Below are 26,650 nucleotides of genomic sequence, written 5' to 3'. Positions count from 1 at the left end.
CAGTGATGCAACCCATCAGGATGCTCTTGATGGTGCAGCTGCAAAACCTTTTGAGGATCTGAGGACCCATGTCAAATCTTTTCAGGCTCCAATGCGGGAACAGGTTTTGTCGTGCCCTCTTCACGACTGTCTTGGTCTGCTTGGACCATGTTAGTTTGTTGGGGATGTGAACGCCAAGGAACTTGAAGCTCTCAACCTGCTCCACTACAGCCCTGTCGATGAGAATGGGGGTGTGCTCGGTCCTCCTTTTCCTGTAGTCCACAATCATCTTTGTCTTGATCACGTTGAGGGAGAGGTTGTTGTCCTTGCACCACACGGTCAGGTCTCTAACCTCCTCCCTATAGGCTGTCTCATCGTTGTTGGTGATCAGGCCTACCACTGTTGTGTCGTCTGCAAACTTAATGATGGTGTTGGAGTGAACAAGGAGTACAGGAGGGGTCTGAGCACGCACCCCCGAGGGGCCCCCGTGTGGAGGATCAGCGTGGTAGATGTGTTGTTACCTACCCTTACCACCTGGGGGCGGCCCGTAAGGAAGTCCAGGGTCCAGTTGCAGAGAGGTGTTTAGTCCCAGGGTCCTTAGCTTAGTGATGAGCTTTGAGGGTACTATGGTGTTGAACGGCATTCAAAAGTTTGGGGTCACTTATGTCATGGTTTTTAAAAGAAAATCACATTTTTTTCCCATTAAAATAACATCAAAATTATCAGAAATACAGTGTAGACATTGTTGTAAATGACTATTGTAGCTGGAAACGTCAGATTTTTAATGGAATATCTTCATAGGCGTACAGAGGCCCATTATCAGCAAACATCACTCCCGTGTTCCAATTCTGGTCACATGATAATCAATGCTTGGCAGCCATTTGACAAATAAAAATGATCTCTCTTATCCATAATAATCTCATGTGGTGGCCTAGCCTATTCCACAAATGGGAATTTAACCGCAAAAGTTATTTTTAATGTGCCTCACATCATCACGCACAGCCTTTTATCTACAACAAGTCCATTTGAGGGAGACACATATCTGGTGGGAAAATGCGCATGTTGATTTTATGCAGATTTTAGAATATATTGCCAATTGGATAGAAACCTAGTTACTGAGAAGAATCTGAATCTCTGCATTGCTTGAGAAATATATAAGACACTTCTAGAGATGAGACTTCTAAGAGATCCCCTTAGAAGTAGGCTATTCCCTATATATTCTGTATCAAAAGGGTTCTCATTGGATCCAAGGGTGTGATTGAACTGAGAATGTTTTAATGACTGTCTTTCATTTTAACTATGATTAACCACATCCTGCTGGAGCTGTATCTGATGATGTTGGTCGAAGTAACTGAATTCAAAGACACAACCCATAACGTTTTTTCAGTTGTTTCTCAAACCTCGTATTGATTTCATATCGGGGTGTATGCAGTACCTGGACAAATTAAAGGACGGCTAAACATTGTGAGTTGGCCTCCATTTTAGATTTGTTTTGTTAAGAAATGTAAGAAATTCAAACGCGAGTTGGTTTCCCAGTGTGATTTGACGTGGCTGTCTCATGTGTGTTTGCAGGTGGTCGAGTTAGCCGAATACTTTTGCCAAATAGTGTCAGTTGGGCTGGTGTGTAACTGTGGCAAAATTGGTTTGCCTTTGGATGGCCTGGCTCCAGGGCTAGTTAGGGACCGTTAATAAATTACGTATTGTAAAATGAGAGTTGCATTTTGCACACCTATTAGTTCCCATTAAATGCTTTCGATATTTGTATATTCATTTCTAAAATATATAGTTTTGAGGTTAAGTTATTGAAATTTGGAGCTAGGCTGGGCCCTGCTCCTTCTCCACCGAGCTCATGTGAACCAGTTTCCTGGGGCTGTTTTCCCTCTCTCTGACCCTGGTGGACACCCTTATGAGTCTGTCCCTGCCTGTCCTCCACCTTCAGCTGATTGATTGCATTTGTGTTTATTAAGAAGTAGAAAGCTTAATAACTAACATTACTGACGAGTTTAAACATTTTTAAAAAGTAAAATAAATACTCGCTCCATCAAAGGAAACAATTTTTGGAATTGGTGTTATTCTAAATTTCTGATCACACATCAGTACTCTGTAGCACTCACTCTCCCTCTCTCTTTCAGGGAGACACCGCTCTCCTGTGCCTCCACCTCAGCAGGCACCACATCTGCCTGCTGCTTCAGATCGCCTGCTACACCTACGACCTCCTCCTCTAGCCCGTGGTGGTTCTGAACACTACTGGACCACACTGGGTCCTGGTCCATCGGATGACTGGGGTGAAATCTCCCTTATGTACAGATCTAGGATTAGCTTCTCCTCCCCCGATCCTAACCTTAACCAGTGGTGGGAAAAATGCAAACCTGACCCAAGATCGGCAACTTCACCCTACACCCTAAAAAAAAAAAAAAAAGCCAGAAATGTCCAATATGCACTAAAAGCTTTATTTCTCTAATTTTTCACACATTTGTTTACCTCCCTGTGTTTGAACATTTCCCCGTTGCCAAGATAATCCATCCACCTGACAGGTGTGGCATATCAAGAAGATGATTAAACAGCAAGGCCATTACACAGGTGCACCTTGTGCAGGGGACAAAAGGCCACTAAAATGTGCAGTTGTGTCACAACACAATGCCACAGATGTCTCAAGTTGAGGGAGCGTACAATTGGCATGCTGATTGCAGGAATGCCCACCAGAGCTGTTGCCAGAGAATTGGTCATTTCTCTACCATAAGCCACCTCCGTCATTTTAGAGAATTTGGCAGGACGTCCAACTGGCCTCCCAATCGCAGACCACGTGTATGGTTGTGTGTGGGTGAGCGGTTTGCTGATGTCAATGTTGTGTACAGAGTGCCCCATAGTGGCTGTGTGGTCATGGTATTGGCAGGCATAAGCTACAGACAACTAACACAATTGCATTTTATCAATGGCAATTTGAATGCACAGAGATACCGTGATGAGATTCTGAGGCCCATTGTCGTGCCATTCATCCGCCTCCATCACCTCATCTTTTAGCACGATAATGCACGGCCCCATGTCACAAGGATCTGTACACAATTCCTGGAAGCTGAAAATGTCCCAGTTCTTCCACGGCCTGCATACTCAGACATTTCACCCTTTGAGCATGTGTGGGATGCTCTGGAGCAACATGTACGACAATATCAAGCATCTTCGCACAGCCATTGTGAAGTAAAATATTTGAATTTTTTATTTTTTTTGTTCAGTATGATGCCTGCTGTATAAGTATTGTTTTTTAAAACTGTATTTCTAGTGTTGGTATATACTTTGACTGACTGATGTACAGCTAATTGGGATAATAAAGATAATATCATCGATCAGTGATCGTCTACGACACACCGGTTTCACGTCCAGAATAACATAAGATTTACAACACCAGTTTTGACCACAAGAACTTTACTAGAATTTGATCCAAGTTCATTGTCTATACAGGGTATATTTATATCATTGGCTATACAGGATATGTTTACAAGGTCTGAGATCAGGGGGAGGGAGAGAAAACAGAACACTATAAAATACAACTGAGGTATTAGCTAAAAGCATGTACACGTATGTCATCATATACTAGTAAATATCAATTATGACCAACGGTTAAAGATGCAGTGTCCTCTGCTTAAAAAACATTTTATATCACAACATGAGGTAGGAGAACCGTGTCTCGTTTCATGCAAAGAACAAACGTCTCAATCACACTGCATTGTTGTTGGCAACATGGTTTGCAAAAGTCATACAGACACTCACTGCCATACATCTTTCAGAATATAGCATTTTAAGAAAAAGAAAAGTTCGTTTTTAAACAGCCATAAAAATATTTTCTTATTTTTAAACTACGATTTGTCAGGTGTAGCCTACTAAGTTTAAACTGAAACTATGGCGTACACGTAGTGTTTATACCTCAGAGAAAACCAAAACATATTTTTTTTGTGTTGATTAACATCCTAGCTAGCTCCCACGCTGCTAAATAAGAACGGTGTTCCTAAATAAATATCCAACTACAAAGCATAAATGGAAACATTTGATCCAACACTTCTTCAGCGGATCCCAAATCCAACTTGTAGCTATCGTTTACAGAGTACTACCTCTTCGACACCACGTCACCTTCATTAAAGGGATCGTTCAGTGATTTCACACATTTTTTAAAAAGCAAAATCGCTGCGCTATCCATTTAAATCTGGGAACAATCCATTGGGGATGCAAAAAAATAAAAAATGTAACTATGGAAATGCTAGTTACTGTATAACTGTGCTCCGGAAGCAAGGCCAAGGGTCTAGTAGTAAGTCGAATTGGACAAAATACACAGCTATAAAAAAATAAAATAAAACTGTACAAAGCACATGACTGTGGTTAAGTCCCAAATGGCAACCTATTCCCTTTATAGTGCACAACCTTTGACCAGGGACCATAGTCTTCTAGTTCTCATAACATTGCAAATGCAAGAGGGCACAGCACACCGTGTTACAGCATAGTATGTCTTGATTTATTTTAATCCATTGTATCCATCACATCATCAGCATGGCATTAAACGAAAGTAAATATAGAGCGCCCTCTTCTGTATAAAATTTCATTTACACCAACAGAAAACATAGAAGTACAAGAAATACATTTGATACCCCAAAACGATTGTTGTAGACAGTTCTAGGAGGTAAATATGGCGATAATAACAAAACCTAATACTGATTATCTTGTGATGTAAAACATCAATGCAGTCCCAAGGACCCTATACCCCCAAGACGACAAAGTGTTGTTGACAAAAAATTAGGACACAACCCACAACGCTACATGATAATAAATCTCTCCCCTTTTTAATCGCTACTGTGCTTCGGTCACTGGCAAATACACATGCGCTCAGAACCAAACACACTTCTCTCTCTCGCTCCACTTTGCAGAATCTAGAGGCTACATTTGTATAGTTTGTAGTTGGTCAACAAGTTGTGTTAGGTTTCTCCCTCCCCACCTGTCTGTCACAAATGACACGCTATTCCGTATATAGTGCACCATTTTTATTTTTTATTTTTTACCAGAGCCCTATGGGCACTAGAGAATAGTGTCACTTAGTACACAAACAATTAGTTTTTATACCATAAACATATTAAGTCAGATATCATTAAACTAACAAACCATATTAAGGGAATCGATTTACTTAGTTACATGCAAACCTTTGTTTTTTTGTTTTGTTTTCAAATTTAGTTTTAAAAATATAAACATGTTCGGTGCATATTCAAATTTGTCTGGGGATGTGGTTTAGTGTACGAAAAATGGATTAAGAGCGAAAGCCTATACATTATGATTACACGTCAAGTCTATCAGGGTGAAATCATCATCCACGAAATAAACAAATCAAGGTAATCGGGTCTGGTAAGTACTGTAACGACGTACTTCCTGTCCTATTCAGCCCTGCGGTCGTATCCGAACACCATGCACTTCAACAGCAATTTTACACCCTTTAAAAAAAAGTGCGCTCCACAATATCAGTGTACACAGCGGAGCGACAACAAATTCTATTCTGCCGAAACAGCCACTATCCGTTAGTCCCAATGTAGGCATGCCGTAAAAAAAAAAAAAAATTGTTAACAGCCGATCAGTCTTGAATTCTGCTATTGTTGATAACGGTAAACAAGAAGTCTGTCTGCTGCGTACGATGACGTTATATTGCGGAGTGTTTTTTCAAATTTTTCAAAGACTCAACAGAAACATAACGGATGTTTTTAGAGCGTCGGCCTTGCCTGGTCCAGTCAATTTTATAATAACCTTTAGAATATTATCCCATGGTATAGTTAATATATTAAATTACTAATGTATGTACAAAGTGAATATAAATCTTTAGTTGATACATTAAATATATTTTTTCCCCCCTCAAAATAATTTCCAAAAGTTTATGGAACGGTTGGTAGAGCAGAATGGATTGGATTTGTTCTGCATGTAACTGAATTTCACATCAGACACCCAGGGCGTGTGTTTCGTTGTAGTTTTGTGGGGTGGTTTTTGTCCTCGTGAAAATAACGGGTTTTGAAGCTTTGTTTAAATGTTGCTGCTTAATAAGAAAATAAGTCCTACTATATTATAAGTACTGTGTCAGGGCATGGTGTAAACTCGGTTCTAAAGGGAACTCTTTCTTTAGAGATCTGCATTGAGAAGTCCGAGCACAGTGGAATGTCTACCAATTTGCATGTATAGCAGATGCATAAAAAAGATGCTTAGAGTTTAAACCAAGGCCCTCTTTTAAATAACTATTTACATGCAACCTGGCTCTAAGGGTCTGGGGGGGGGGCTATAAAAATACTTCCTTGCTCTCTTAGGGTCCGCCTGTGGCGGCTAAATCCGTTCTGTGTGAGCTCGCTGATTGGGGCTGGGTGTGCTGTTTGCCTGGACTTCTACACAACAAATCACACTACCACCGGCTGATGTGGCATTGCTTTGGTGTGTGTGTGGGAGGTATGGCAGCTGCCCATATTCTGATGAGACAAAAGGGGCTCCCCTCTCCCGGCCCACCCAGCCTGAGAGGGTGATCTGCCCCCTGCACTCCCGCTCTCTCCGCCTGACGGTCTCTCGCCTTCCTCTCTTCCCTGCCACGCTCTCATCACCTGACTGTACCTCCCTGCCTGGGCCAGGCAAGGCTCTGTTTGTTCAGTGAGGTGGAATAAAGTGGAGGGGAAAGAGGAAGGGCCCTGGATCCTAGGCAGGCAGATCAGGTGTCAGTCTGGACTAATTCCTTTCACCTGTGACCCATATTCCCCCAGGCAGACAGCTTGCCCCTGCAGCTCTCAGTGTGCATCCCAAATAACAACCTACTCCCTATATTGTGCACTACTATATAGGGAATAGGGCATTACTTTTGTCAAAAGTAGTGCACCATACGGGAAATAGTCTACTATTTGGGACAGAGACTGTCTCACAGAGGAGAGAGGGTGGCAAGACACACTAACTGTTGCTAACAGGGAAATCAAACACTCAAACTCAAAACCACTTTTCGCTTATTTGAAAGTAATGGGTATAAGGATTTTTTATTTATTTTTTTAAACAAAGGTGAAACGAAAATGTGCATCCATAAAATGTCCTGTGTGGCTAGTAGCTGGGCCAGAGCACTGGACTGTCTGTATGAGATGGGTAACACCCAAGCGGGCGCCATCTTAGCTCCACAGCTCCAGTTGGCGTGTCAGGTAGTAGTAGAAAGAGCGACAACGCTAGTGGAACTGCAGTTCAGAACAGAGTCAAGGGGCAGGGCCAGGATAGAACTGTCTGTCTGACCTCCCACACTTCATGTGGGCTACAACACATCAAATCCACAATCTAAAGGAGGGAGGGAAGGAGGAGGAGAGGATGCGAGGGAAGGAGGAGAGGATCCGAGGGAAGGAGGAGAGGATGCGAGGGAAGGAGGAGAGGATGCGAGGGAAGGAGGAGAGGATGCGAAGAGAGTGTCCTTAAAAGCATCCTACTCCTATCGGTCTGCAAAGCAGTCATTTGTTCATTCAGTAAAACTATAAATTAAAAAACAAACATATATATCCCCAAAAAGTTCAAATACTGTTTACGGACAGGGGGCGGGGGTAAACCAAAACATTAAACTAATGTGGTGTTCAATTAATAAACAAACAGGAATCCTTATCCAAAAAAACTAAAGAGGAGGAGGGAGAGAGATACCTAGTCAGTTGTAAAACTGAATGCATTCAACTGAAATGTGTCCGCATTTAACCCAACCCCTCTGAATCAGAGAGGTGCGGGGGGCTGCCATAATCTACATGAGAGAAGCAGCCTGGGGGTGAAGGGGGTAGACATGGTGAGGGAGGGGGTTGTCTGTGTCTGAAAGGCTGATGTCTCTCCCAGCAGGGGGGTGAGGGATGAAGGGAGGGAGTCGCAGCAAAAGAACGGAGGTGAGAGAGACAGAAGGGGCATTTCTTAAGTTCCTCTACTTATGCGCATGGCTGTTCTGCTGCTCGGCAGGGCCAGCGGTGTGTCCCTCTGTGTGGGGGGTGTGAGAGGAGGGGGTGGGGGCGGAGAGGGGCTCCCTGTAGTGACGAAGGAGGCCGAGGTGGAGGCCGTCTGGCCCATCTGCTGTTGGAGCTGAGAGATGATTCTCTCCAGCTTCTCCCGGGCATCCCGCTCACTCCTCAACTCTTCCTGGAGCTTATCCCGGTCAGCCTCCGCACCATCCAACCTCCCACGCAGCTCTGCAAGCTAAAAGAGGGGAGGGAGGGGAGAGAAAGAGATGAAGTCAGGTTAGTCTGAACAGTACACACACAGCCAGCCTAAGCCTGACACCAAGAGGATGAAGGAGACAGCAGGAGGTGTGTGTGTGTGTCTGACTGTGTCCCTACTTGATCCTTGTGGGGACCTAAAATACCCACAAGGATAGTAAAACAATAAATTCTCCCTCGTGGGGACATTTGAGTCCCCATGAGGACAAAGGCTATTTTAAGCGTAGGTTTACGGCTACAATTAGGGTTAGGGGTTTGTGGCTATGTTTAAGAAAAAGCCATATCTCAGACTGGCCAATAAAAATAAAAGATTAAGATGGCCAGAAGAACACAGACACTGGACAGAGATATGGCTTTTTCTTTGCAACTCTGCCTAGAAGGCCAGCATCCCGAAGTCGCCTCTTCACTGTTGACTCTGAGACTGGTGTTTTGCAGGTACTATTTAATGAAGCTGCCAGTTGAGGACTTGTGAGGTGTCTGTTTCTCAAACTAGACACTAATGTACTTGTGACACGGCCTGGGATCGAACACGGGTCTGTAGTGATGCAGTGCCTTAGAGTTCTACCGAGTGGCACAGTGGTCTGTGTCTTAATTATTTAATCCAACAGCTTGCTGAAAGCATCAGACAAGCTCAGTACAAGTAGTTGATTTGATTCAAACATAGGGTGAGTGTCTATACAGTGCCTTCAGAGAGTATTCAGATCCCTACTTTCTCCACATTTTGTTATGTTACAGCCTTATTCTAAAGTTATTTTCTCTCATCTACACAATATTTTTTTTATTTTACCTTTATTTAACCAGGCAAGTCAGTTAAGAACAAATTCTTATTTTCAATGACAGCCTAGGAACAGTGGGTTAACTGCCTGTTCAGGGGCAGAACGACAGATTTGTACCTTGTCAGCTTGGGGGATTGAACTTGCAACCTTCCGGTCACTAGTCCAACACTAACCACGAGGCTACCCTGCCGCCCCTGACAAAAAGAGGTCAGTAGAAATTTTTGCTAATTTATCAAATATACAAATGGAAATATCCCATTTACGTAAGTATTCAGACCCTTTAACTCAGTCCTTTGGCAACAATTACAGCCTTGAATCTTCTTGCGTATGACGGTACAAGCTTGGCACACCTGTATTTGGGAATTTTCTCCCTTTCTTTTTTGCAGATCCTCTCAAGCTCTGTCAGGTTGCATCTCTCCCTCCCTCTCTCTCAACCTGAGCCCTAGGACCATGCCTCAGGACGACCTGGTAACTCCTTGCTGTCCACCTGGTCGTGCTGCTGCTCCAGTTTCAACTGTTCTGCCTGCAGCTATGGACCTGTTCACCAAACGTGCTACCTGGTGAATTCAACTTTGTAGAGACACTGAATGATCGGCTATGAAAAGCCAACTGACATTTACTCCTGGAGGTGCTGACCTGTTGCACCCTCTACAACCACTGTGATCATCATCATCAGACCCTGCTGGTCATCAATTAACATCTTGGCCATGTTCTGTTACAGTCTCCACCCAGCACAGCCAGAAGAGGACTGACCACCCCTCAGATCCTGGTTCCTCTCTAGGAAGAACTGAACCTAGGAAGTAACCTAGCCACTGTGCTTCTACACCTGCATTGCTTGCGGTTTGGGCTTTTAGACTGTTTCTGTACAGCACTTTTTGACATCTGATCCTAACCCTGGTTAGCATAGCAATCCTAACCCTGGTTAGCATAGCGATCCTAACCCTGGTTAGCATAGCGATCCTAACCCTGGTTAGCATAGCGATCCTAACCCTGGTTAGCATAGCAATCCTAACCCTGGTTAGCATAGCGATCCTACCTGGTTAGCATAGCGTTCCTCCTGGTGTGTGTTGTCACACACACAGCTCTGCTGCCTCAGCTGTTCCAGTCTGTGCTCCAACTCCCTCTGCTCCTCCCTCACCTGCCCCAGCCTATGGGCATGCTCAGTGTGCACAGCCTCCAGCTCACTCTGCAGCTCACACTGCTCTGCTGCCAGCTGCTGCAGCCTGACAGCCTCGCCTCCACGCAGCGCCTCCAACTCCTACACACAGAGACACGCAGGATGATAGGTTACATTTCCTGATTGATACCCCTTTTGGTTTATGTTAGTTGTTCAGTAACTGGAGCAATTCAAAGTTCAGCAAAACGGTACACTATAAAAATCAGAAATGATTACGAATGTAATATGTTGAATTCAATTAAATGGAGGTGATTCAAAATGTGTAGACAACCAGCTGACATGGAGTGTTTCTGCTGGACAGGAACAAATTAGAGCAGTCCGGGGAGGGGGGGATTGGTAAACACTGATCTACGCTTTTGACTGTGGCTGATGTCATTTTTTCTGGCTGGAGTTGACCATCTCTAGTTGTCTGTAGTGTCTCACCATCTCTAGCTGCAGCTGGTTGTGCAGGGTGGAATGCAGCTTCTCCTGCTGTCTGCTGTACATCTGAACGATCTCCACTACGATCCTTTCCTTGTCATCCTCACAGACAGAAGACAGGACATCTTTACTCCCCAGCGCCGCTACCGACGTGGTCATCGCTACAGCAGAAGAACTCTTGTTGCTGGGGATGGTCTCCATGGAAACTGGCTGCTGGCGGTCCCGGTCAGCAGTAGAAACAACGCGCTGCTGAGACTTGGCGTCATTGACAATGGGAGGAGCAGGGGGAGAGGCATGGAGATCTGAGGAGCGAGAGGGGGAGGAAGGAGAGGTTGAGAGGGGGTGGAAGGAGAGGTTGCGGGAGAAGCAGTATAGTCAACCCCCCACACACAGCAGTCAACCAACTCACACCCATGCATGGGTAACTAAGATAAGACAGTGTACAATGTTTTGTCCACTCGGTGTATACTGTATGCACTCACAAATACACAACCACCCACATGGATGGAGAGAACACACACACAGGCCCTTAAAATTAACAAGTATTGGCACATGTGCGAATAGTGATTAATAGCTAAGTAAATGCTACAGTAGCGGTTTTCACAAGTATTTCTGCCATTTTGTTTCATATCTGGTAATACACAACGAAATAGGAATCCTAACGTTATAGCTATCCAAGCAACACTGCCTGGCTGGGCGTCTGTGTGCACTGCTTAAAGGTGTCATTTATTAGCAATGCGCACAGGCATATACGTTGCTTTAACTACTAAAGTGAGACTATGCATGTTTCTTTGATATTTACATTGTTTAGTTCACAAATCCAGTTGCTTTTCAAATGCTTGAGTTTTTTTTTCTTCCACTACTAGCGAAAAGAAGAAACATCTCTCAGTGAGTCAGATTCTCACAGGAGATAACTCAAGTGGCCCTGTTACCAAGGTAACCTTAAAAGGGGCAGCTGAACTTAGTCTCATCTGTGATATTTTTGGTAAAAATATAAAATTAAATTTAGCAATATACCACACTACCGATTAATAGAAATACATTTCTTAAAAATAAAAAAATAAAAATTAGGCATGCTTATCCATTTTGTTGTGATTTCTGGTGTAATTAACACAAAAATAAATGTTCCGGTAAAAAAAAATATATTAAAAAAATATATATGTTTTTATCTACCTGCCACAGCGGCCAGTCACACACACACACACACACACACACACACCTTACTCAACACTTCAAGGTCAGACTGGGAAACAGCAGCAGCATGCACACGTAAGCTCTTCTGTCTTTGTGGGGATCGGCTATGAAAAGCCAACTGACATTTACTCCTGGAGGTGCTGACCTGTTGCACCCTGTCATTTGACCCTGCTGGTCATCAATTAACATCTTGGCCACTGTAAGTCTCCACCCAGCACAAGAAGAGGACTGACCACCCCTCAGATCCTGGTTCCTCTCTAGGAAGAACTGAACCTAGGAAGTAACCTAGCCACAAAAGTCTCCACAAGGAAAATTCTCCCTCGTGGGGGACATTTCCAGAATCCCCATGAGGACAAAAGCTATTTTAAGCTTAGGGGTTAGGTTTTGGTGTAGGGATAAGTTTATATTTTTATTTATTTTACTAGGCAAGTCAGTTAAGAACAAATTCTTATTTTCAATGACGGCCTAGGAACAGTGGGTTAACTACCTGTTCAGGGGCAGAACGACAGATTTTGTACCTTGTCAGCTTGGGGATTTGAACTTGCAACCTTTCGGTTTCTAGTCCAATGCTCTAACCACTAGGCTACCCTGCCGCCCCATAATTAGGGTAAGGGGTTAGTTGTTAGGTTTAGGGTTACGGAAAACATGATTTTGAATGAAAAGGATAATACGTCCCCACGAGGATAGAAGAACATAACTTACGTGTGTGTGTGTGGTACTGACCCATAGCAGTGTCTTGGTGGCCGTGGCCCAGTCTCCTACTGTAGTGGTGTTTGAGCAGCACCCCCAGAACCTCAGAGCTGACCTCCGGCTGATCCCTCAGAGACACATTAGGAGCCACCATCTTATCATATGTATACAGGTTGTAACTAGAGAGAGAGAGAGAGACATGGTGATATGTATACAGGTTGTAACTAGAGAGAGAGAGAGAGACATGGTGATATGTATACAGGCTGTAACTAGGGAGAGAGAGGAGGAGAGAGACATGGTCATCATATGTACAGGTTGTAACTAGGGAGAGAGACATGGTCATCATATGTACAGGTTGTAACTAGACATGGTGATATGTATACAGGCTGTAACATGGGAGAGAGACATGGTCATCATATGTACAGGTTGTAACTAGGGAGAGAGACATGGTCATCATATGTACAGGTTGTAACTAGGGAGAGAGACATGGTCATCATATGTACAGGTTGTAACTAGGGAGAGAGAGGAGAGACATGGTGATATGTATACAGGCTGTAACTTGGGAGAGAGACATGGTCATCATATGTACAGGTTTGTAACTAGGGAGAACAGTAACAGTGCACTCAAAGTCTTCAGCCACCTCAACCTTCTCCACATCGTTATGTTTCAGCCTTATTTCAAATGTATTAACTCATCCCCCCCCCTCAATTTACACACAATATCCCATCATAAACGTTTGCAAATTTATTACAGATAAAATCTCAGTACTTTGTTGAAGCACGTTTGGCAGCGATTACAGCCTCAAGTCTTTGGGTATGACGCTACAAGTTTGGCACACCTGTATTTGGGGAGTTTCTCCCATTCTTCTCTGCAGATCCTCCCAAGCTCTGTCCGGTTGGATGGAGGAGCGTCGACGCACAGCTATTTTCAGGTCTCTCCAGAGATGTTTGATCGGGTTCAAGGCCGGGCCACTCAAGGACATTCAGAGACTTGTCCAGAAGCCACTCCTACGTTGTCTAGGCTGTGTGCTTAGGTTCGTTGACCTATTTGAAGGGTGAACCGTCGCCCCAGTTCTGAGATCCTGAGAGCTCTGGAGCAGGTTTTCATCAAGGATCTCTGTACTTTGCTCGGTTCATCTTTGCCTTGGTCCTGACTCGTCTTCCCAGTCCCTGCCACAGAAAAACATCCCCACAGCATGATGCGGCAACCACCATGCTTCCCCGTAGGGATGGTGCCAGGCTTCCTCCAGAAGTAACGCTTGGCATTCAGGCCAAAGAGGTCAATCTTGGTTTCATCAGACCAGAGAATCTTCTTTCTCACGGTCAGAGTCCTTCAGGTGCCTTTTGGCAAACTCCAAGCGGCTGTCATGTGCCTTTTACTGAGGAGCGGCTTCCATCTGGCCACCACCATAAAGGCCTGATTGATGGAGTGCTTCAGAGATGGTTGACCTTTTGGAAGATTCTCCCATCTCCAAAGAGGAACCTCCAGAGCTCTGTCAGAGTGACCAGCAGGTTCTTGGTCACCTCCATGACCAAGGCCCTTCTCCCCAGATTGCTCAGTTTGGCCAGGTGGCCAGCTCTAGGAAGAACCTTGGTGGTTCCAAACTTCTTCCATTTAAGAATGATGGAGGCCACTGTGTTCTTGGGGACCTTCAATGCTGCAGAAATAATGCTTCCCTTCCCCAGATCTGTGCCTTGACACAATCTTGTCTCGGAGCTCTACGGACAATTCCTTTGACCTCATGGCTTGGTTTATGCTCTGACATGCACTGTCAAAAGTGGGATCTTTCCAAATCATGTTCAATTAATTGAATTTACAATCAAGTTGTAGAGACATCAAGGAGGATCAATGGAAACAGGATGCACCGGGAGCTCAATTTCGAGACTCATAGCAAAGGGTCTGAATACTTATGTAAATAAGGAATGTTTTTGTATTTATCAATTTGAAAAAATTTCCCAAAATGTTTTTTGCTTTGTAATTACGGGGTATTGTATCGATTGCTGAGGAAAATGTTTTTATTTAATACATTTTAGAATAAGGCTGTAACGTAACAAAATGTGGAAAAAGTCAAGGGGTCTGAACACTTTCCGAAGGCACAGTACACAGGTAGTAACTTATAGAGGGGGAGAGTAGTAACTATGGTTATCATACGTATACAGGTAGTAACTTATAGAGGGGGAGAGTAGTAACTATGGTTATCATAGGTATACAGGTCGTAACTAGACAGCGAGAGCGCAAAGAGTGAGAAAGAGAAAAAAGACAGAGCAATTAGGATTTGGCTAAAAATACTTGAAATTGGATATAGAGCCAATTTCCCATTATGGTTGTGAGGTCTGGGGTCCACTCACCAACAACCAATAACTCACAAAATGGGACAAGCACTCAAATTGAGACTCTGCAAGCAGATTTCTACAAAATTATCCTCTGTGTACAACATAAAACACCAAATAAAAGGATGCAGAGCAGAATTAGGCTGATACCCGCTGATGATCAAAAATCCAGAAAAGACCCGGTAATTTCTACCACCACCTAAAATGAAGAGATTCTCAAACCTCCCATAACAAAGCCATCACCTACAGAGAGACGAACATGGAGAAGAGTCCCCTAAGCAAGCTGGTCCTGGGGCTCTGTTCACAAACAGACCCCCAGAACAGCAGCACAATTACACCCAAACAAATCATGAGAAAATAAAAAGATAAATTACTTGACACATTGGAAAGAATTAACAAAAAAACTGAGCAAACTAGAATGCTATTTGGCCCTAAACAGAAAGTACACAGTGGCAGAATACCTGACCACTGTGACTGACCCAAACTTAAGACAAGCTTTGACTATGTACAGACTCAGTGAGCATTTCTATTGAGAAAGGCCACCGTAGGCAGACATGGCTCTCAAGAGAAGACAGGCTATGTGCTCACAGCCCACAAAATGAGGTGGAAACTGAGCTGCACTTCCTTACCTCCTGCCAAATGTATGACAACATTAGAGACATATTTCCCTCAGGTTACACTGACCCACATTTTATATTTTACTAGGCCAGTCCGTGAAGAACACATTTTTATTTACAATGACGGCCTACCCCGGCCAGCACCGTCCAGCCGCCCTATCGGACTCCCGATCACGGCAGGTTGTGATACAGCTTGGGATCGAACCGGGGTCTGTAGTGACGCCTCTAGCACTGAGACAAGGTGCCTTAAACCACTGCGCCACTCGGGAGCCTATGATTTTAACGATTCTAAAACAAATCCAATTTTGATAAACTTCCATATCCATTGGGTGAAATACCACAGTGTGCCATCACAGCAGAAAGATTTGTGACCTGTTTCCACAAGAAAAGGGCAACCCGTGAAGAACAAACACCATTGTAAATACAACACATAATTTTCTTGATTTATTTTCCCTTTTGTACTTTCACTATTTGCACATGGTTACACCACTGTATATAGACATGACATTTTGAAATCTCTATTCCTTTGGAGTGTAATGTTTACTGTTAATTCTGGTTTATTATCTATTTCACCTGCTTTGGCAATGTAAACATGCTTCCCATATCAATAAAGAACTTTGAATTGAATTGAGAGAGAGTGCGACAGGGAGAACATTTACCTTATACATATACAGACAAAGAGACAGGCCAAGAGAGATAGACAGACACATGGATATCATATGTACAGTGCCTTCAGAAAGTATTCATACCCCTTGACTTATTCAACATTTTGTTGTGTGACAGCCTGAATTCAAAATGGATTAAATATATCTCTACAGCAACTTCACCAATCTGGGCTTTATGGAAGAGTGGCCAGACGGAAGCCACTTGAGAAAAAGGTATGACAACACGCCTGGAGTTTGCAAAAAGGCATGTGAAAGACAGATCATAAAAAGGCTAAATATTCTGTGGTCTGATGAAACAAATTTAACTATTTGGCCTGAATGCAAAGCACTATGTCTGGGAAAAAAACCAGGCACAGCTCATCACCCATCGAACACCATCCCGACCGTGAAGCATGGTGGTGGCAGCATCATGCTATGGGGATGGTTTTCAGCTTCAGGGAAACTGGTAAGGAGAGGGAACAATGAATGGAGCCAAATACAGGTTCATTCTTGATGAGAATCTGCTTCAGAGTGCAAACGACCTTAAACTGGGGCAAATATTTATTTTCCAACAGGGCAATGACCAAGCGTACAGCCAAAGCAATGCTGGAATGGCTTCAGAACAAGAATGTGAAAGTCCTTGAGTGGTCCAGCCAAAGCCCAGACTTGAATACCATTGAAAATCTGTGGAAAGACTTGAAGATTGCTATTCACCGCCACTCCCTCATCTAACCTAACAGAGCTTGAGAAAATCAGCAAGGAATGGGAGAAAATCCCCAAATCCAGATGTGTAAAGCTGATAAGACATACCCAAGACGACTCAAAGATGTAATCACAGCCAAAAATGCTCCTACAAAGTAGGGACTCGGTGATGTGAATACTTATGTAAAGTAGATATCTGTATTTTATTCTCAATAAATTACCAAAAATGTCTAAAAACAGGTTCAATGTGTTATTATTATGGGGTAGTGTGTGTGTGTATAAAAAAATAAAAAAAATAAAAAATCTAGTTTAATCCATTTTGAATTCAGGCTGTAACACAATGTGAAATAAATCAAGAGGTAGTAATTCTCTGACAGCACTGTATATAGGTCGTAAATAGACAGAGAGAACACCGTTGCTTAGTATTGTAATTTTGACTTCATTGTTTGATTCCACTTGACTTGCATTGTTAAATTAAAAAGCAAAACCAAATGACTGTTTCTATACTATAGGACATGTTACAGAGACTCACTCCTGTTACATGAAAATACACATATTTTAACATTGCACTTTTGTAGCAAAGCGTAGTAAAAACCATTGACCAGCCTGGTGGGTCTGGTGTCCCAATGAGGGGTCAGTTGTAATCCCGTAGTCTAACCTGCCTGTCTACCATGTCACGTGCTGCCCTGCCTCCTGTAAATCCAACTAATCTCAGCCTTCATCTGGACCAGATTAATGAGCGGTAGACCACAACTTCACACGGACACATGCAGTCGGTCCAACTAGAGGCAAGGTAGGAAGCAGAGCAGGGGTTTCAGCACTGCTACAGCAACATTCCCTAGGAAGATGCTTGGAACGTTACTTGGCATGGATTGGCAAGGGGCTTCCAACAAGGAAGAAACATAGCTAGCCAGTCCCCAGTACTCATAAGATTCGACTCCATTGTGGGATAAGAGAGATCCAAACAAACCCGGGGTGCACCATGGTGGAGTGTCTGGGAGGTGATAGAACGTTGTGGCAGGGGGTAAAAGACAGAGGATAAAGGGTTAGGGGGGTAGTAAAGATTAACATACCTGGGGTGACTGGGCTCTTCCTTGATGTGGGGGAACACCAGAGTAGCCTCGGCTTGGCCTTGAACCTGCAGAAACAATAATAAACCCTTTAATATACTGAGTCTTCATTGCATCACGATAAAACAGATCAGTAGATGTATAATATCTGAAAGTCAATGTTTGTAGCTATAATTGTGTGCGTTTAGGGGAGGGTGATGTGAGGAGTTGAGAGAAGAGTAAACACTGCCTTTAAATGCTTGATAGAGGTGGTGGATGAAGCATGCCATTTCAACAGGGGTGTGTGTCAGGACCCGAACCCAGTGTGTCAGGACCCGAACCCAGTGTGTCAGGACCCGAACCCAGTGTGTCAGGACCCGAACCCAGTGTGTCAGGACCCGAACCCAGTGTGTCAGAACCCGTACCCAGTGTGTCAGAACCCGTACCCAGTGTGTTAGAACCCGTACCCAGTGTGTCAGGTTACGTGCTTAGGAGGAGTAAAGGATTCAGGTGAAGGGGGTTGGGTTAAGGTCAGTGGTAGTGTTGTCACGATACCAGAACTTTGACTTGGATACCAGGTTTAATATCACAATACTGAACACACACACATATACACACATACACACCTTCTATAGGAATTTAACGACTGCATAGGGCTATGTTTTGGATGACTGGCTGCAAATGTTTATTGAATTGTTTTATTTCTGCCTTTTCTATTCCAGACATTCTGAAATTCACTAAAGCATCCCATGTATGCGACTTCAGTCTTTCACTTTTCAATGTTCTTTTTTTCAAACAAGATTCTTTGGTCTGAAGAAACCAAGATTGAACTCTTTGGCCTGAATGCCAAGCGTCACGTCTGGAGGAAACCAGGCACTATCCCTACATGGTGGTGGTAGTCATGCTGTGGGGATGTTTTTCAGCGGCAAGGACTGGGAGACCTAGTCAGGATCTAAGCAAAAATGAACAGAGCAAAGTAGACAGATCCATGATGAAAACATATATATATATGTATGTATGTGTGTTCAGTATTGTGATACTAAACCTGGTATCGGTATCCAAGTCAAAGTTCTGGTATCGTGACATGTATGTGTGTGTGTGTGTGTGTGTGTGTGTGTATGTATGTACGTAAACGTTCTATTAGTCACAGAAAGGTCCTTAATCCAGACAGATCTTTTGAGTTAAATATCATGACATTTGAATGTATTCATTAATTAAAAACAATCCATTTGACATCGTTTTTTCCCCAACCCATCCAATATAACTACTTCATGGTAATAATTTCCCTACACCCACAATAAGATGTGCTAAATAAGTGTATGCAACCAATCAAGTTTGATTGTTAAAATCTCTCACTTATTGATAAACCAAGATGTAGCCTAGACCTATTTCACAATAAAGGCTAACGAACATTCAATAGGAGAGTGTGCATGCATTGAGTTATTGAGCTTGTTTTGGCTGATTTCATGGAGCTACAGATGACAAATCTGTTTCCCTTCAATTTGGGAAATTCTGTACTGATCAACAACATTTGTATAGAAGAAATCTCTTATTTTATAAAGTGTGTGCTCGCGCTCTCTTTAAGACCCATGACATCATTCACACACAGTCAGATCGAGGCTCGAGCAAAGACGATCTTGACTGGGGGGGGACAAAGTGAACGGATAGAGTTTTGTGACAATCGGAAAGATCTTTCGTTATGGTTTGCATATCACAAACAAGGTACTAGGGTTAGTGAACTGACCCTAGCTTCAGCTGTAAGCTAGAGAGGAAAGTTAGCCTACAAAGCTGGAAGCTTCGGTATCTTCTTGCATTTTTTAAATGTTCTAGCCTGTAACGGACATTGTTTTGCGAACAGTAATTAGAAATGTCAACATTGACATGCCGTGTTGCATTATTGAAGTGTGTTAACTTCTGTGCAGCATGAGTAGCGGACTCCCAGTGAGTTCAGTGGTTCCTCGGGACAGACTACAGCTAGCAGTGGGTACGTGGCGCAGACACGGTGCTATTGGCTGCGCTGATCGACAGAATTGATTCTCTCTCAACTCGGTAGAAGACGCGAGACACATTTGACAGAAGTAGCGAAAGTAACACATTCTAGCAAACCATTTTGTTCTAGTAGAACAACAACAAAAAAACGTACAAAAGTTTTGGTATACAGAGGAACGAAAGTTAGGGGGAGGGGTCAGTGTCGTCAATGCAACCAGCTACGTCGGCAGCGTGAGCAGAACGCCGCTTCCTGTGTGTCGTACCTTGGTCCCTGCATCGTTGTCGGCTAGTTTACTGTTAAGAGACGCTAGAGGTTCTGGAGGAGACGATCTTCTCACCTCGCCGTCCTCTTCTACCACCTTCTGAAACACAGAGAGCGAGAGAGAGAGTGAGAGAGAGAGTTAGACCCTGAGACATAGGTAGGCCTCTGAAGGCTATGATGCAGAACAATTACAGTGACATAAAAGTACCACAGAAAGAAGGAGTTAGCCAGAGGCTTCCACTCGTCCCGCAGACATAATTTTCCAGGATTTTTTAAAGACATTAATTGCACACACAAATCACACTCTTGCAAGTTCAAACTACACCTTTAGGACAGAGAGGCCCGTAGGACAGAGAGGCCCGTAGGACAGAGAGGCCCGTAGGACAGAGGCCCGTAGAACATAGCACGGAACAATTACAGTAAAGTATTTTACGACCGATTACACAAACACAACGGGAAAACAAATTCTTACAGAAATAAAAAACACCTATTTGATAAAAACTCGGAATAAACTAAAATTGCTATTTGGCCTCAAAAGACTATTCAAATTGGAATAATCTCTCTACTCTGTCAGATACAAAACAGAGACAGATCCTGACCAAAAACAGGCTCGTCGCCCACCAAATTGGCTACAGAGAAAAGGGAAACACAAAAAGACATGGCTACCCAAAGAGGAGCGTCTATGTGGTCACTGCACGACAGCGAGATGCACTTCTTTACTTGACCGTGAGAAATACCATAAAATGTGGAAAAAGTCAAGGGGTCTGAATTCTTTCCGAATGCACCGTAGCAACATTGTCTAGGAAAAGGCGCCAATTCAACAGTGCGCCGATGCGTTTCAGAACCGCGGACAGCGACCACTATCCAACACAGGAGAATTTATATTTGTTTTTGCACCATTGTTCTTACATAATATAACCATATACAATTTCAGTAGCACGTTTTAAGAGTGATGACTGTGCCATCCCCACGCCTCGACAACGCATCAGTCCACTCAGACAGGATCTAATCAGATAGGTGTCTTGTACACCATAATTAGTTGCTTTTTTTGCTACTGCTCAATAAAATAACAACTTGGTCAACCAACAGCCTATCGATCAAACAACGGACCAGTGGACTAAATGTGGTCAGCCCTGAGTCCACGACTATGGATGAAATAAATTACCAGTCATTAGTTGTTGGTCGTTTGTTTTTTTTGGAACAAACAGCTGACGAAGACCGGATGGCCGGGCATTCGTGCGGTTCAGTTTCCGCGGTAACAAGGACTCTTTAGAATTACTATTCTAAATGACTGTAGTAAGCATGAGTGGGTGGAAGGAATGATACGCTTTATAGTAAGCACACCACTGCGCGCACACACACACACACACACACACACACACACATGAAACCAGGGGATATTGGATTGAGAGTACAGAAGTTTTTCTATAACGGATGTAGAAACTACAGGAAAGATTCCTGTCTGGAGGAATCTCATCTGATGAAGAATGTGTCATGTGATGCTACACGGCAGTGACGACACACACACACACACACGAGCCATCAGGCTACAGGAAGCGGAGCAGTGAAGGAGAGGAAGTGACCCGGGGGAGGATGAAGGGAGCTGTGTGTGCGCGCGAGTGTATGACGTGGGTGGACGACCCTGAATTTCTGCCCTCCTACCCCTGGGCGCCGAAGGCGGTCAGAAATGGGGATGCCAGTACGCTGAGTGAGCTTTCGTGTCATCCAACGTATTTGTAATAATGGCCCCAGGTCATACCCTCACAGTGCGGCACAAACTATTTGTTAAAGTATGTACGGGCCGACCCTCATGTCCTGGAATGGCATGCAGACTGCGTACGTGAAATGGGTGATGTAGGCTATTAGTCCAAACAACACTAACAGTAAATGTGAAGTTGTATCACAGACAGCGTCACTGCGTTTTGGTACAAAACCCTCACGGGGAGGGGGTCTCCTGGAGGTTCCTAACAGCCAGAGAAGACAGGGTTCTATTCTGGGGGCCCCCCTGAGGTTACTAACGGCCAGAGAAGACAGGGTTCTATTCTGGGGGCCCCCCTGAGGTTCCTAACGGCCAGAGAAGACAGGGTGTGTGCAACTAGCTCGCTGAAGATAATTAGCTACTTTAGCCTTACTCACATTTCTTCCACTATCGGAGTGATGAACCAGATTTAGAAGCACACTACATGACTAAAAGTATGTGGACACCTGCTCGTTGAACATCTCATTCCAAAATCATAGTCCCCCCCCCCTTGCTGCTATAACAGCCTCCACTCTTCTGGGAAGGCTTTCCACTAGAAGTTGAAACATTGCTACAGGGACTTGCTTCCATTCAGCCACAAGAGAATTGGTGAGGTTGGGCACTGATGTTGGGCGATTAGGCCTGGCTCGCAGTCAGCGTTCCAATGCATCCCAAAGGAGTTCGATGGGGTTGAGGTCAGGGTCCTGTACAGGCTAGTGAAGTTCTTCTACTCCGATTTCAACAAACCATTTCTGCATGGACCTAGTTTTGTGCACGGGGGCATTGTCATGCTGAAACAGGAAAGGGCCTTCCCCAAACTGTTGCCACAAAGTTGGAAGTACAGAAACGTCTAGAATGACATTGTATGCTGTAGTGTTAAGATTTCCCTTCACTGGAACTAAGGGGCCTAGCCCAAGCCATGGAAAAACAGCCCCAGACCATTAGTCCCCATCCACCAAACTTTACAGTTGGCACTATGCATAGGTAGCGTTAACCTGGTATCACCCAAACCCAGATTCGTCTGTCGGACTGCCAGATGGCGAAACTTGATTCATCACTTCTCTTAGGCTCGTGTGCGGCTGCTCAGCCATGGAAACCTAGTTCATGAAGCTCCCAACAAAACAGTTATTGTGCTGATGTTGCCTCAAGAGGCAGTTTGGAACTCGGTAGTGAGTGTTGCAACCGACAGACAGACAATTTTTACTCGCTATGCACTTCAGCAGTCCCATTCGGTCAGGTTGTGTGGCCTACCATTCCGTGGCTGAGCAAATGTTGCTCCTAGAAGTTTCCACTTGGCAACAACAGCACTTACAGTTGACCGGGGCAGCGCTATAAGGACAGAAATTAGACAAACTGACTTGTTAGAGCGGTAGCATCCTATGACGGTGCCACATTGAAAGTCATTGAGCTCTTCATTAAGGCCATTCTACAGCCAATGTTTGTCTATGGAGATTGCTGTGTGGTCAATTGTATACACCCGTCAGCAAAGTGTGGCCAAAATAGCCAAATGCACTAATTTGAAGGGGTGTCCACATACATTTGTATATACAGCAAAAAAAAGTTTAGACACCTACTCATTCATTTAAAAAAAAAACTATTTCTACATTGTGAAAAATATTGAAGATATCAAAACTATAAAAAGAACACATATGGAATCATGTAGTACATTAAAAAAAAAAACTTCAATCAAAATATATTTTATATTTGAGATTCTTCAAAGTAGCCATCCTTTGCCTTGATGACAGCTTTGCACACTCTTGGTATTCTCTCAACCAGCTTGAGGTAGTCACCTGGAATGCATTTCAACGTCTTATGGCTGGGGGCAGTATTGAGTAGCTTGGATGAATAAGGTGCCCAGAGTAAACTGCCTGCTACTCAGTTCCAGTTGCTAATATATGCATATTATTAGTAGGTTTGGATCAAAAACAGTCTGATGTTTCTAAAACGTTTTCAATTATGTCTGTGAATATAACAGAACTCATATTGCAGGCAAAAACCTGAGAAAAAAATCCAACCAGGAAGTGAGAAATCTGAGGTTGGTCATTTTTCAACTTATTCCCTATTGAAGATACAGCGGGATATTGGTCATGTTGCACTTCCTAAGGCTTCCACTAGATGTCAACAGTCTTCAGAACCGTGTTTGATGCTTCTACTATAAAGTGGGGGCGAATGAGAGGGGAATGAGTCAGAGGTCTGCCAGAATGCCTTGAGCTCGTGACGCTCCTTCACGTGAGAGCGAGCTCTGTTCCATCGCAATTCTACAGACAAAGGAATTCTCCGGTTGGAACATTACTGAAGATATGTTAAAAACATCCTAAAGAATGATTCTGTACTTCGTTTGACATGTTTCTACGGCCTGTAACTGAACTTTTGGACTTTGTCTGCTTGTGCGTCATGAATTTGGATGACTGGGCTGAACGCGCTAACAACAAGGAGGAATTTGGACATAAATAACGGACATTATCGAACAAAACCAACATTTATTGTGGAACTGGGATTCCTAGGAGAGCATTCTGATGAAGATCATCAAAAAGGTAAGAGAATATTTATAATGTTATTTCTGACTTTGTTGACTGCACAATATGGCGGATATCTTTTTGGCTTGTTTGGGCTCTGAGCGCCGTACTCAGATTGCATGGTTTGCTTTTTCCGTAAAGCTTCTTTGAAATCTGACACAGCGGTTGCTTTGAGGAGAAGTGTATCTAAAGTTCCATGTAAAACACTTGTATTTTCAAAAACATTTATAATGAGTATTTCTGTAAATTATGTGGCTCTCTGCAAAAACACCGGATGTTTTTGGAACTACTGAACATAACGCGGCAATGTAAACTAAGATTTTTTTATATAAATATGAATTTTATCAAAACAAACATAAAGGTATTGTGTAACATGAAGTCCTGAGTGTCATCTGATGAAAATCAAAGGTTAGTGATTAATTCTCTATTTCTGATTTTTGTGACTCCTCTCTTTGGCTGGATAAATGGCTGTGTTTTTCTGTGACTTGGCTCTGACCTAACAATCGTTTGTGGTGCTTTCGCCGTAAAGCCTATTTGAAATTGGACACTGTGGTGGGATTAACATGAAGTGTATCTTTAAAATGGTGTGAAATACTTGTATGTCTGATGAATTTTAATTATGAGATTTGTTGTTTTGAATTTGGCGCCCTGCACTGTCACTGGATGTTGTCATATTGATCCCGTTAGTGGGATCTCAGCCATAAGTTAACAGGTGTGCAATGTTTCAAGTTAATTTGTGGAATTTTTCCTTCTTAATGCATTTGAGCCAACCAGTTGTGTTGTGACAAGGTAGGGGTGTTATACAGAAGACAACCCTGTTTGGTAAAAGACCAAGTCCATATTATGGCAAGAACAGCTCAAATAAGCAAAGAGAAAGAGAACAGTCCATCATTACTTTAAGACATGAAGGTCAGTCCATGTGGAACAATTTCTAGAACTTTGAAAATTTCTTCAAGTGCACTTGCAAAAACCATCAAGCGCTATGATGAAACTGGCTTTCATGAGGACCGCCACAGGAAAGGAAGACCCAGTTACATCTGCTGCAGAGGATAAGTTCTTTAGAGTTACCAGCCTCAAATATTGCATGCCAAATAAATGCGTCACAAACACATCTCCACTACTTCGGTAGGAGACTGCGTGAATCAGGCCAACATGGTCAAATTGCTGCAAAGAAACTATGAAAGGACACCAATAAGAAGAAGACATTTGCTTGGGCCAAGAAACACAAGCAATGGACATTAGACCAGTGAAAATCTGTCATTTGGTCTGATGAGTCCAAATTTAAGATTTTTGGTTCCAACCGCCGTGTCTTTGTGAGACGCAGAATAGGTGAACGGAGGATCTCCGCATGTGTGGTTCCCACCGTGATGCATGAAGGAGGTGGTGTGATGGTGCTTTGCTGGTGACACTGTCAGTGATTTTTTTAAATTCAAGGCACACTTATCCAGCATGGCTACAACAGCATTCTGCAGCAATACACCATCCCATCTGGTTTGCACTTAGTGGGACTATCATTTGTTTTTCAACAGGACAATGACCCAACACACCTCCAGGGTGTGTAAGGACTATTTGACCAAGAAGAAGAGTGATGGAGTGCTGCATCAGGTGACCTGGCCTCCACAATCACCTGACCTTAACCCAATTGAGATTATTTTGGATGAGTTGGATCGCAGAGTGAAGGAAAAGCAGCCAACAAGTTCTCAGCAAGTGGGAAGTCCTTCAAGACTGTGGGAAAAGCATTCCAGGTGAAGCTGGTTGAGAGAATGTGTGCACAGCTGTCATCAAGGCAAAGGTTGACTACTTTGAAGAATATCATATATAAAGATATATTTTGATTTGTTTAACACTTTTTTGGTTACAACATGATTCCATATGTGTTATTTCATCATTTGTCTAAACTATTATTCTACTATGTAGAAAATGGTAAAAAAAAAATTAAAACCCTTGAATGAGTAGGTGTCCAAACTTTGGACTGACTGACACACACAAAAATAAATGGAATGGAGATTCAGATAAAAGGACAGGCAATAGAGCTAAGCACAGGCAAAATCCCAGAGGAAAAATTGCTTCAGTCTACTTTCGAAAAGACAGAGAGGAATTCACCTTTCAGCAGGACAATAACCTCAAACACAAGGCCAAAAATACAGCGGGGCTGCTTACCAGATCGACATTGAATGTTTGAGTGCCCTGGGGCGGCAGGGTAGCCTAGTGGTTAGAGCGTTGGACTAGTAACCGGAAGGTTGCGAATTCAAACCCCCGAGCTGACAAGGTAAAAATCTGTCGTTCTGCCCCTGAACAGGCAGTTAACCCACTGTTCCCAGGCTGTCATTGAAAATAAGAATTTGTTCTTA

General features: G+C 43.4%; 1 protein-coding gene across 1 annotated transcript in view; it reads right to left on the bottom strand.

The window, feature by feature from the left end:
* Positions 1–3,382: 3,382 nt before the first annotated feature.
* Positions 3,383–26,650, bottom strand: part of LOC135509480 (ski-like protein) — a 41,002-nt gene continuing 17,734 nt past the window's right edge. The window contains 7 exon segments of the mRNA XM_064930183.1: positions 3,383–7,986; positions 7,989–8,175; positions 10,008–10,229; positions 10,572–10,870; positions 12,486–12,631; positions 17,819–17,883; positions 20,047–20,145. Coding sequence (XP_064786255.1) covers positions 7,907–7,986; positions 7,989–8,175; positions 10,008–10,229; positions 10,572–10,870; positions 12,486–12,631; positions 17,819–17,883; positions 20,047–20,145 — 1,098 coding nt within the window. The 3' untranslated portion in view covers positions 3,383–7,906.

This window comes from Oncorhynchus masou, chromosome 3 (genome assembly GCF_036934945.1).
Source record: "Oncorhynchus masou masou isolate Uvic2021 chromosome 3, UVic_Omas_1.1, whole genome shotgun sequence".
Lineage (NCBI taxonomy): Eukaryota > Metazoa > Chordata > Actinopteri > Salmoniformes > Salmonidae > Oncorhynchus > Oncorhynchus masou.
The sequence above is the reverse complement of the archived record's forward strand: the minus strand, read 5'-3'. Positions and strand labels throughout refer to the sequence as shown.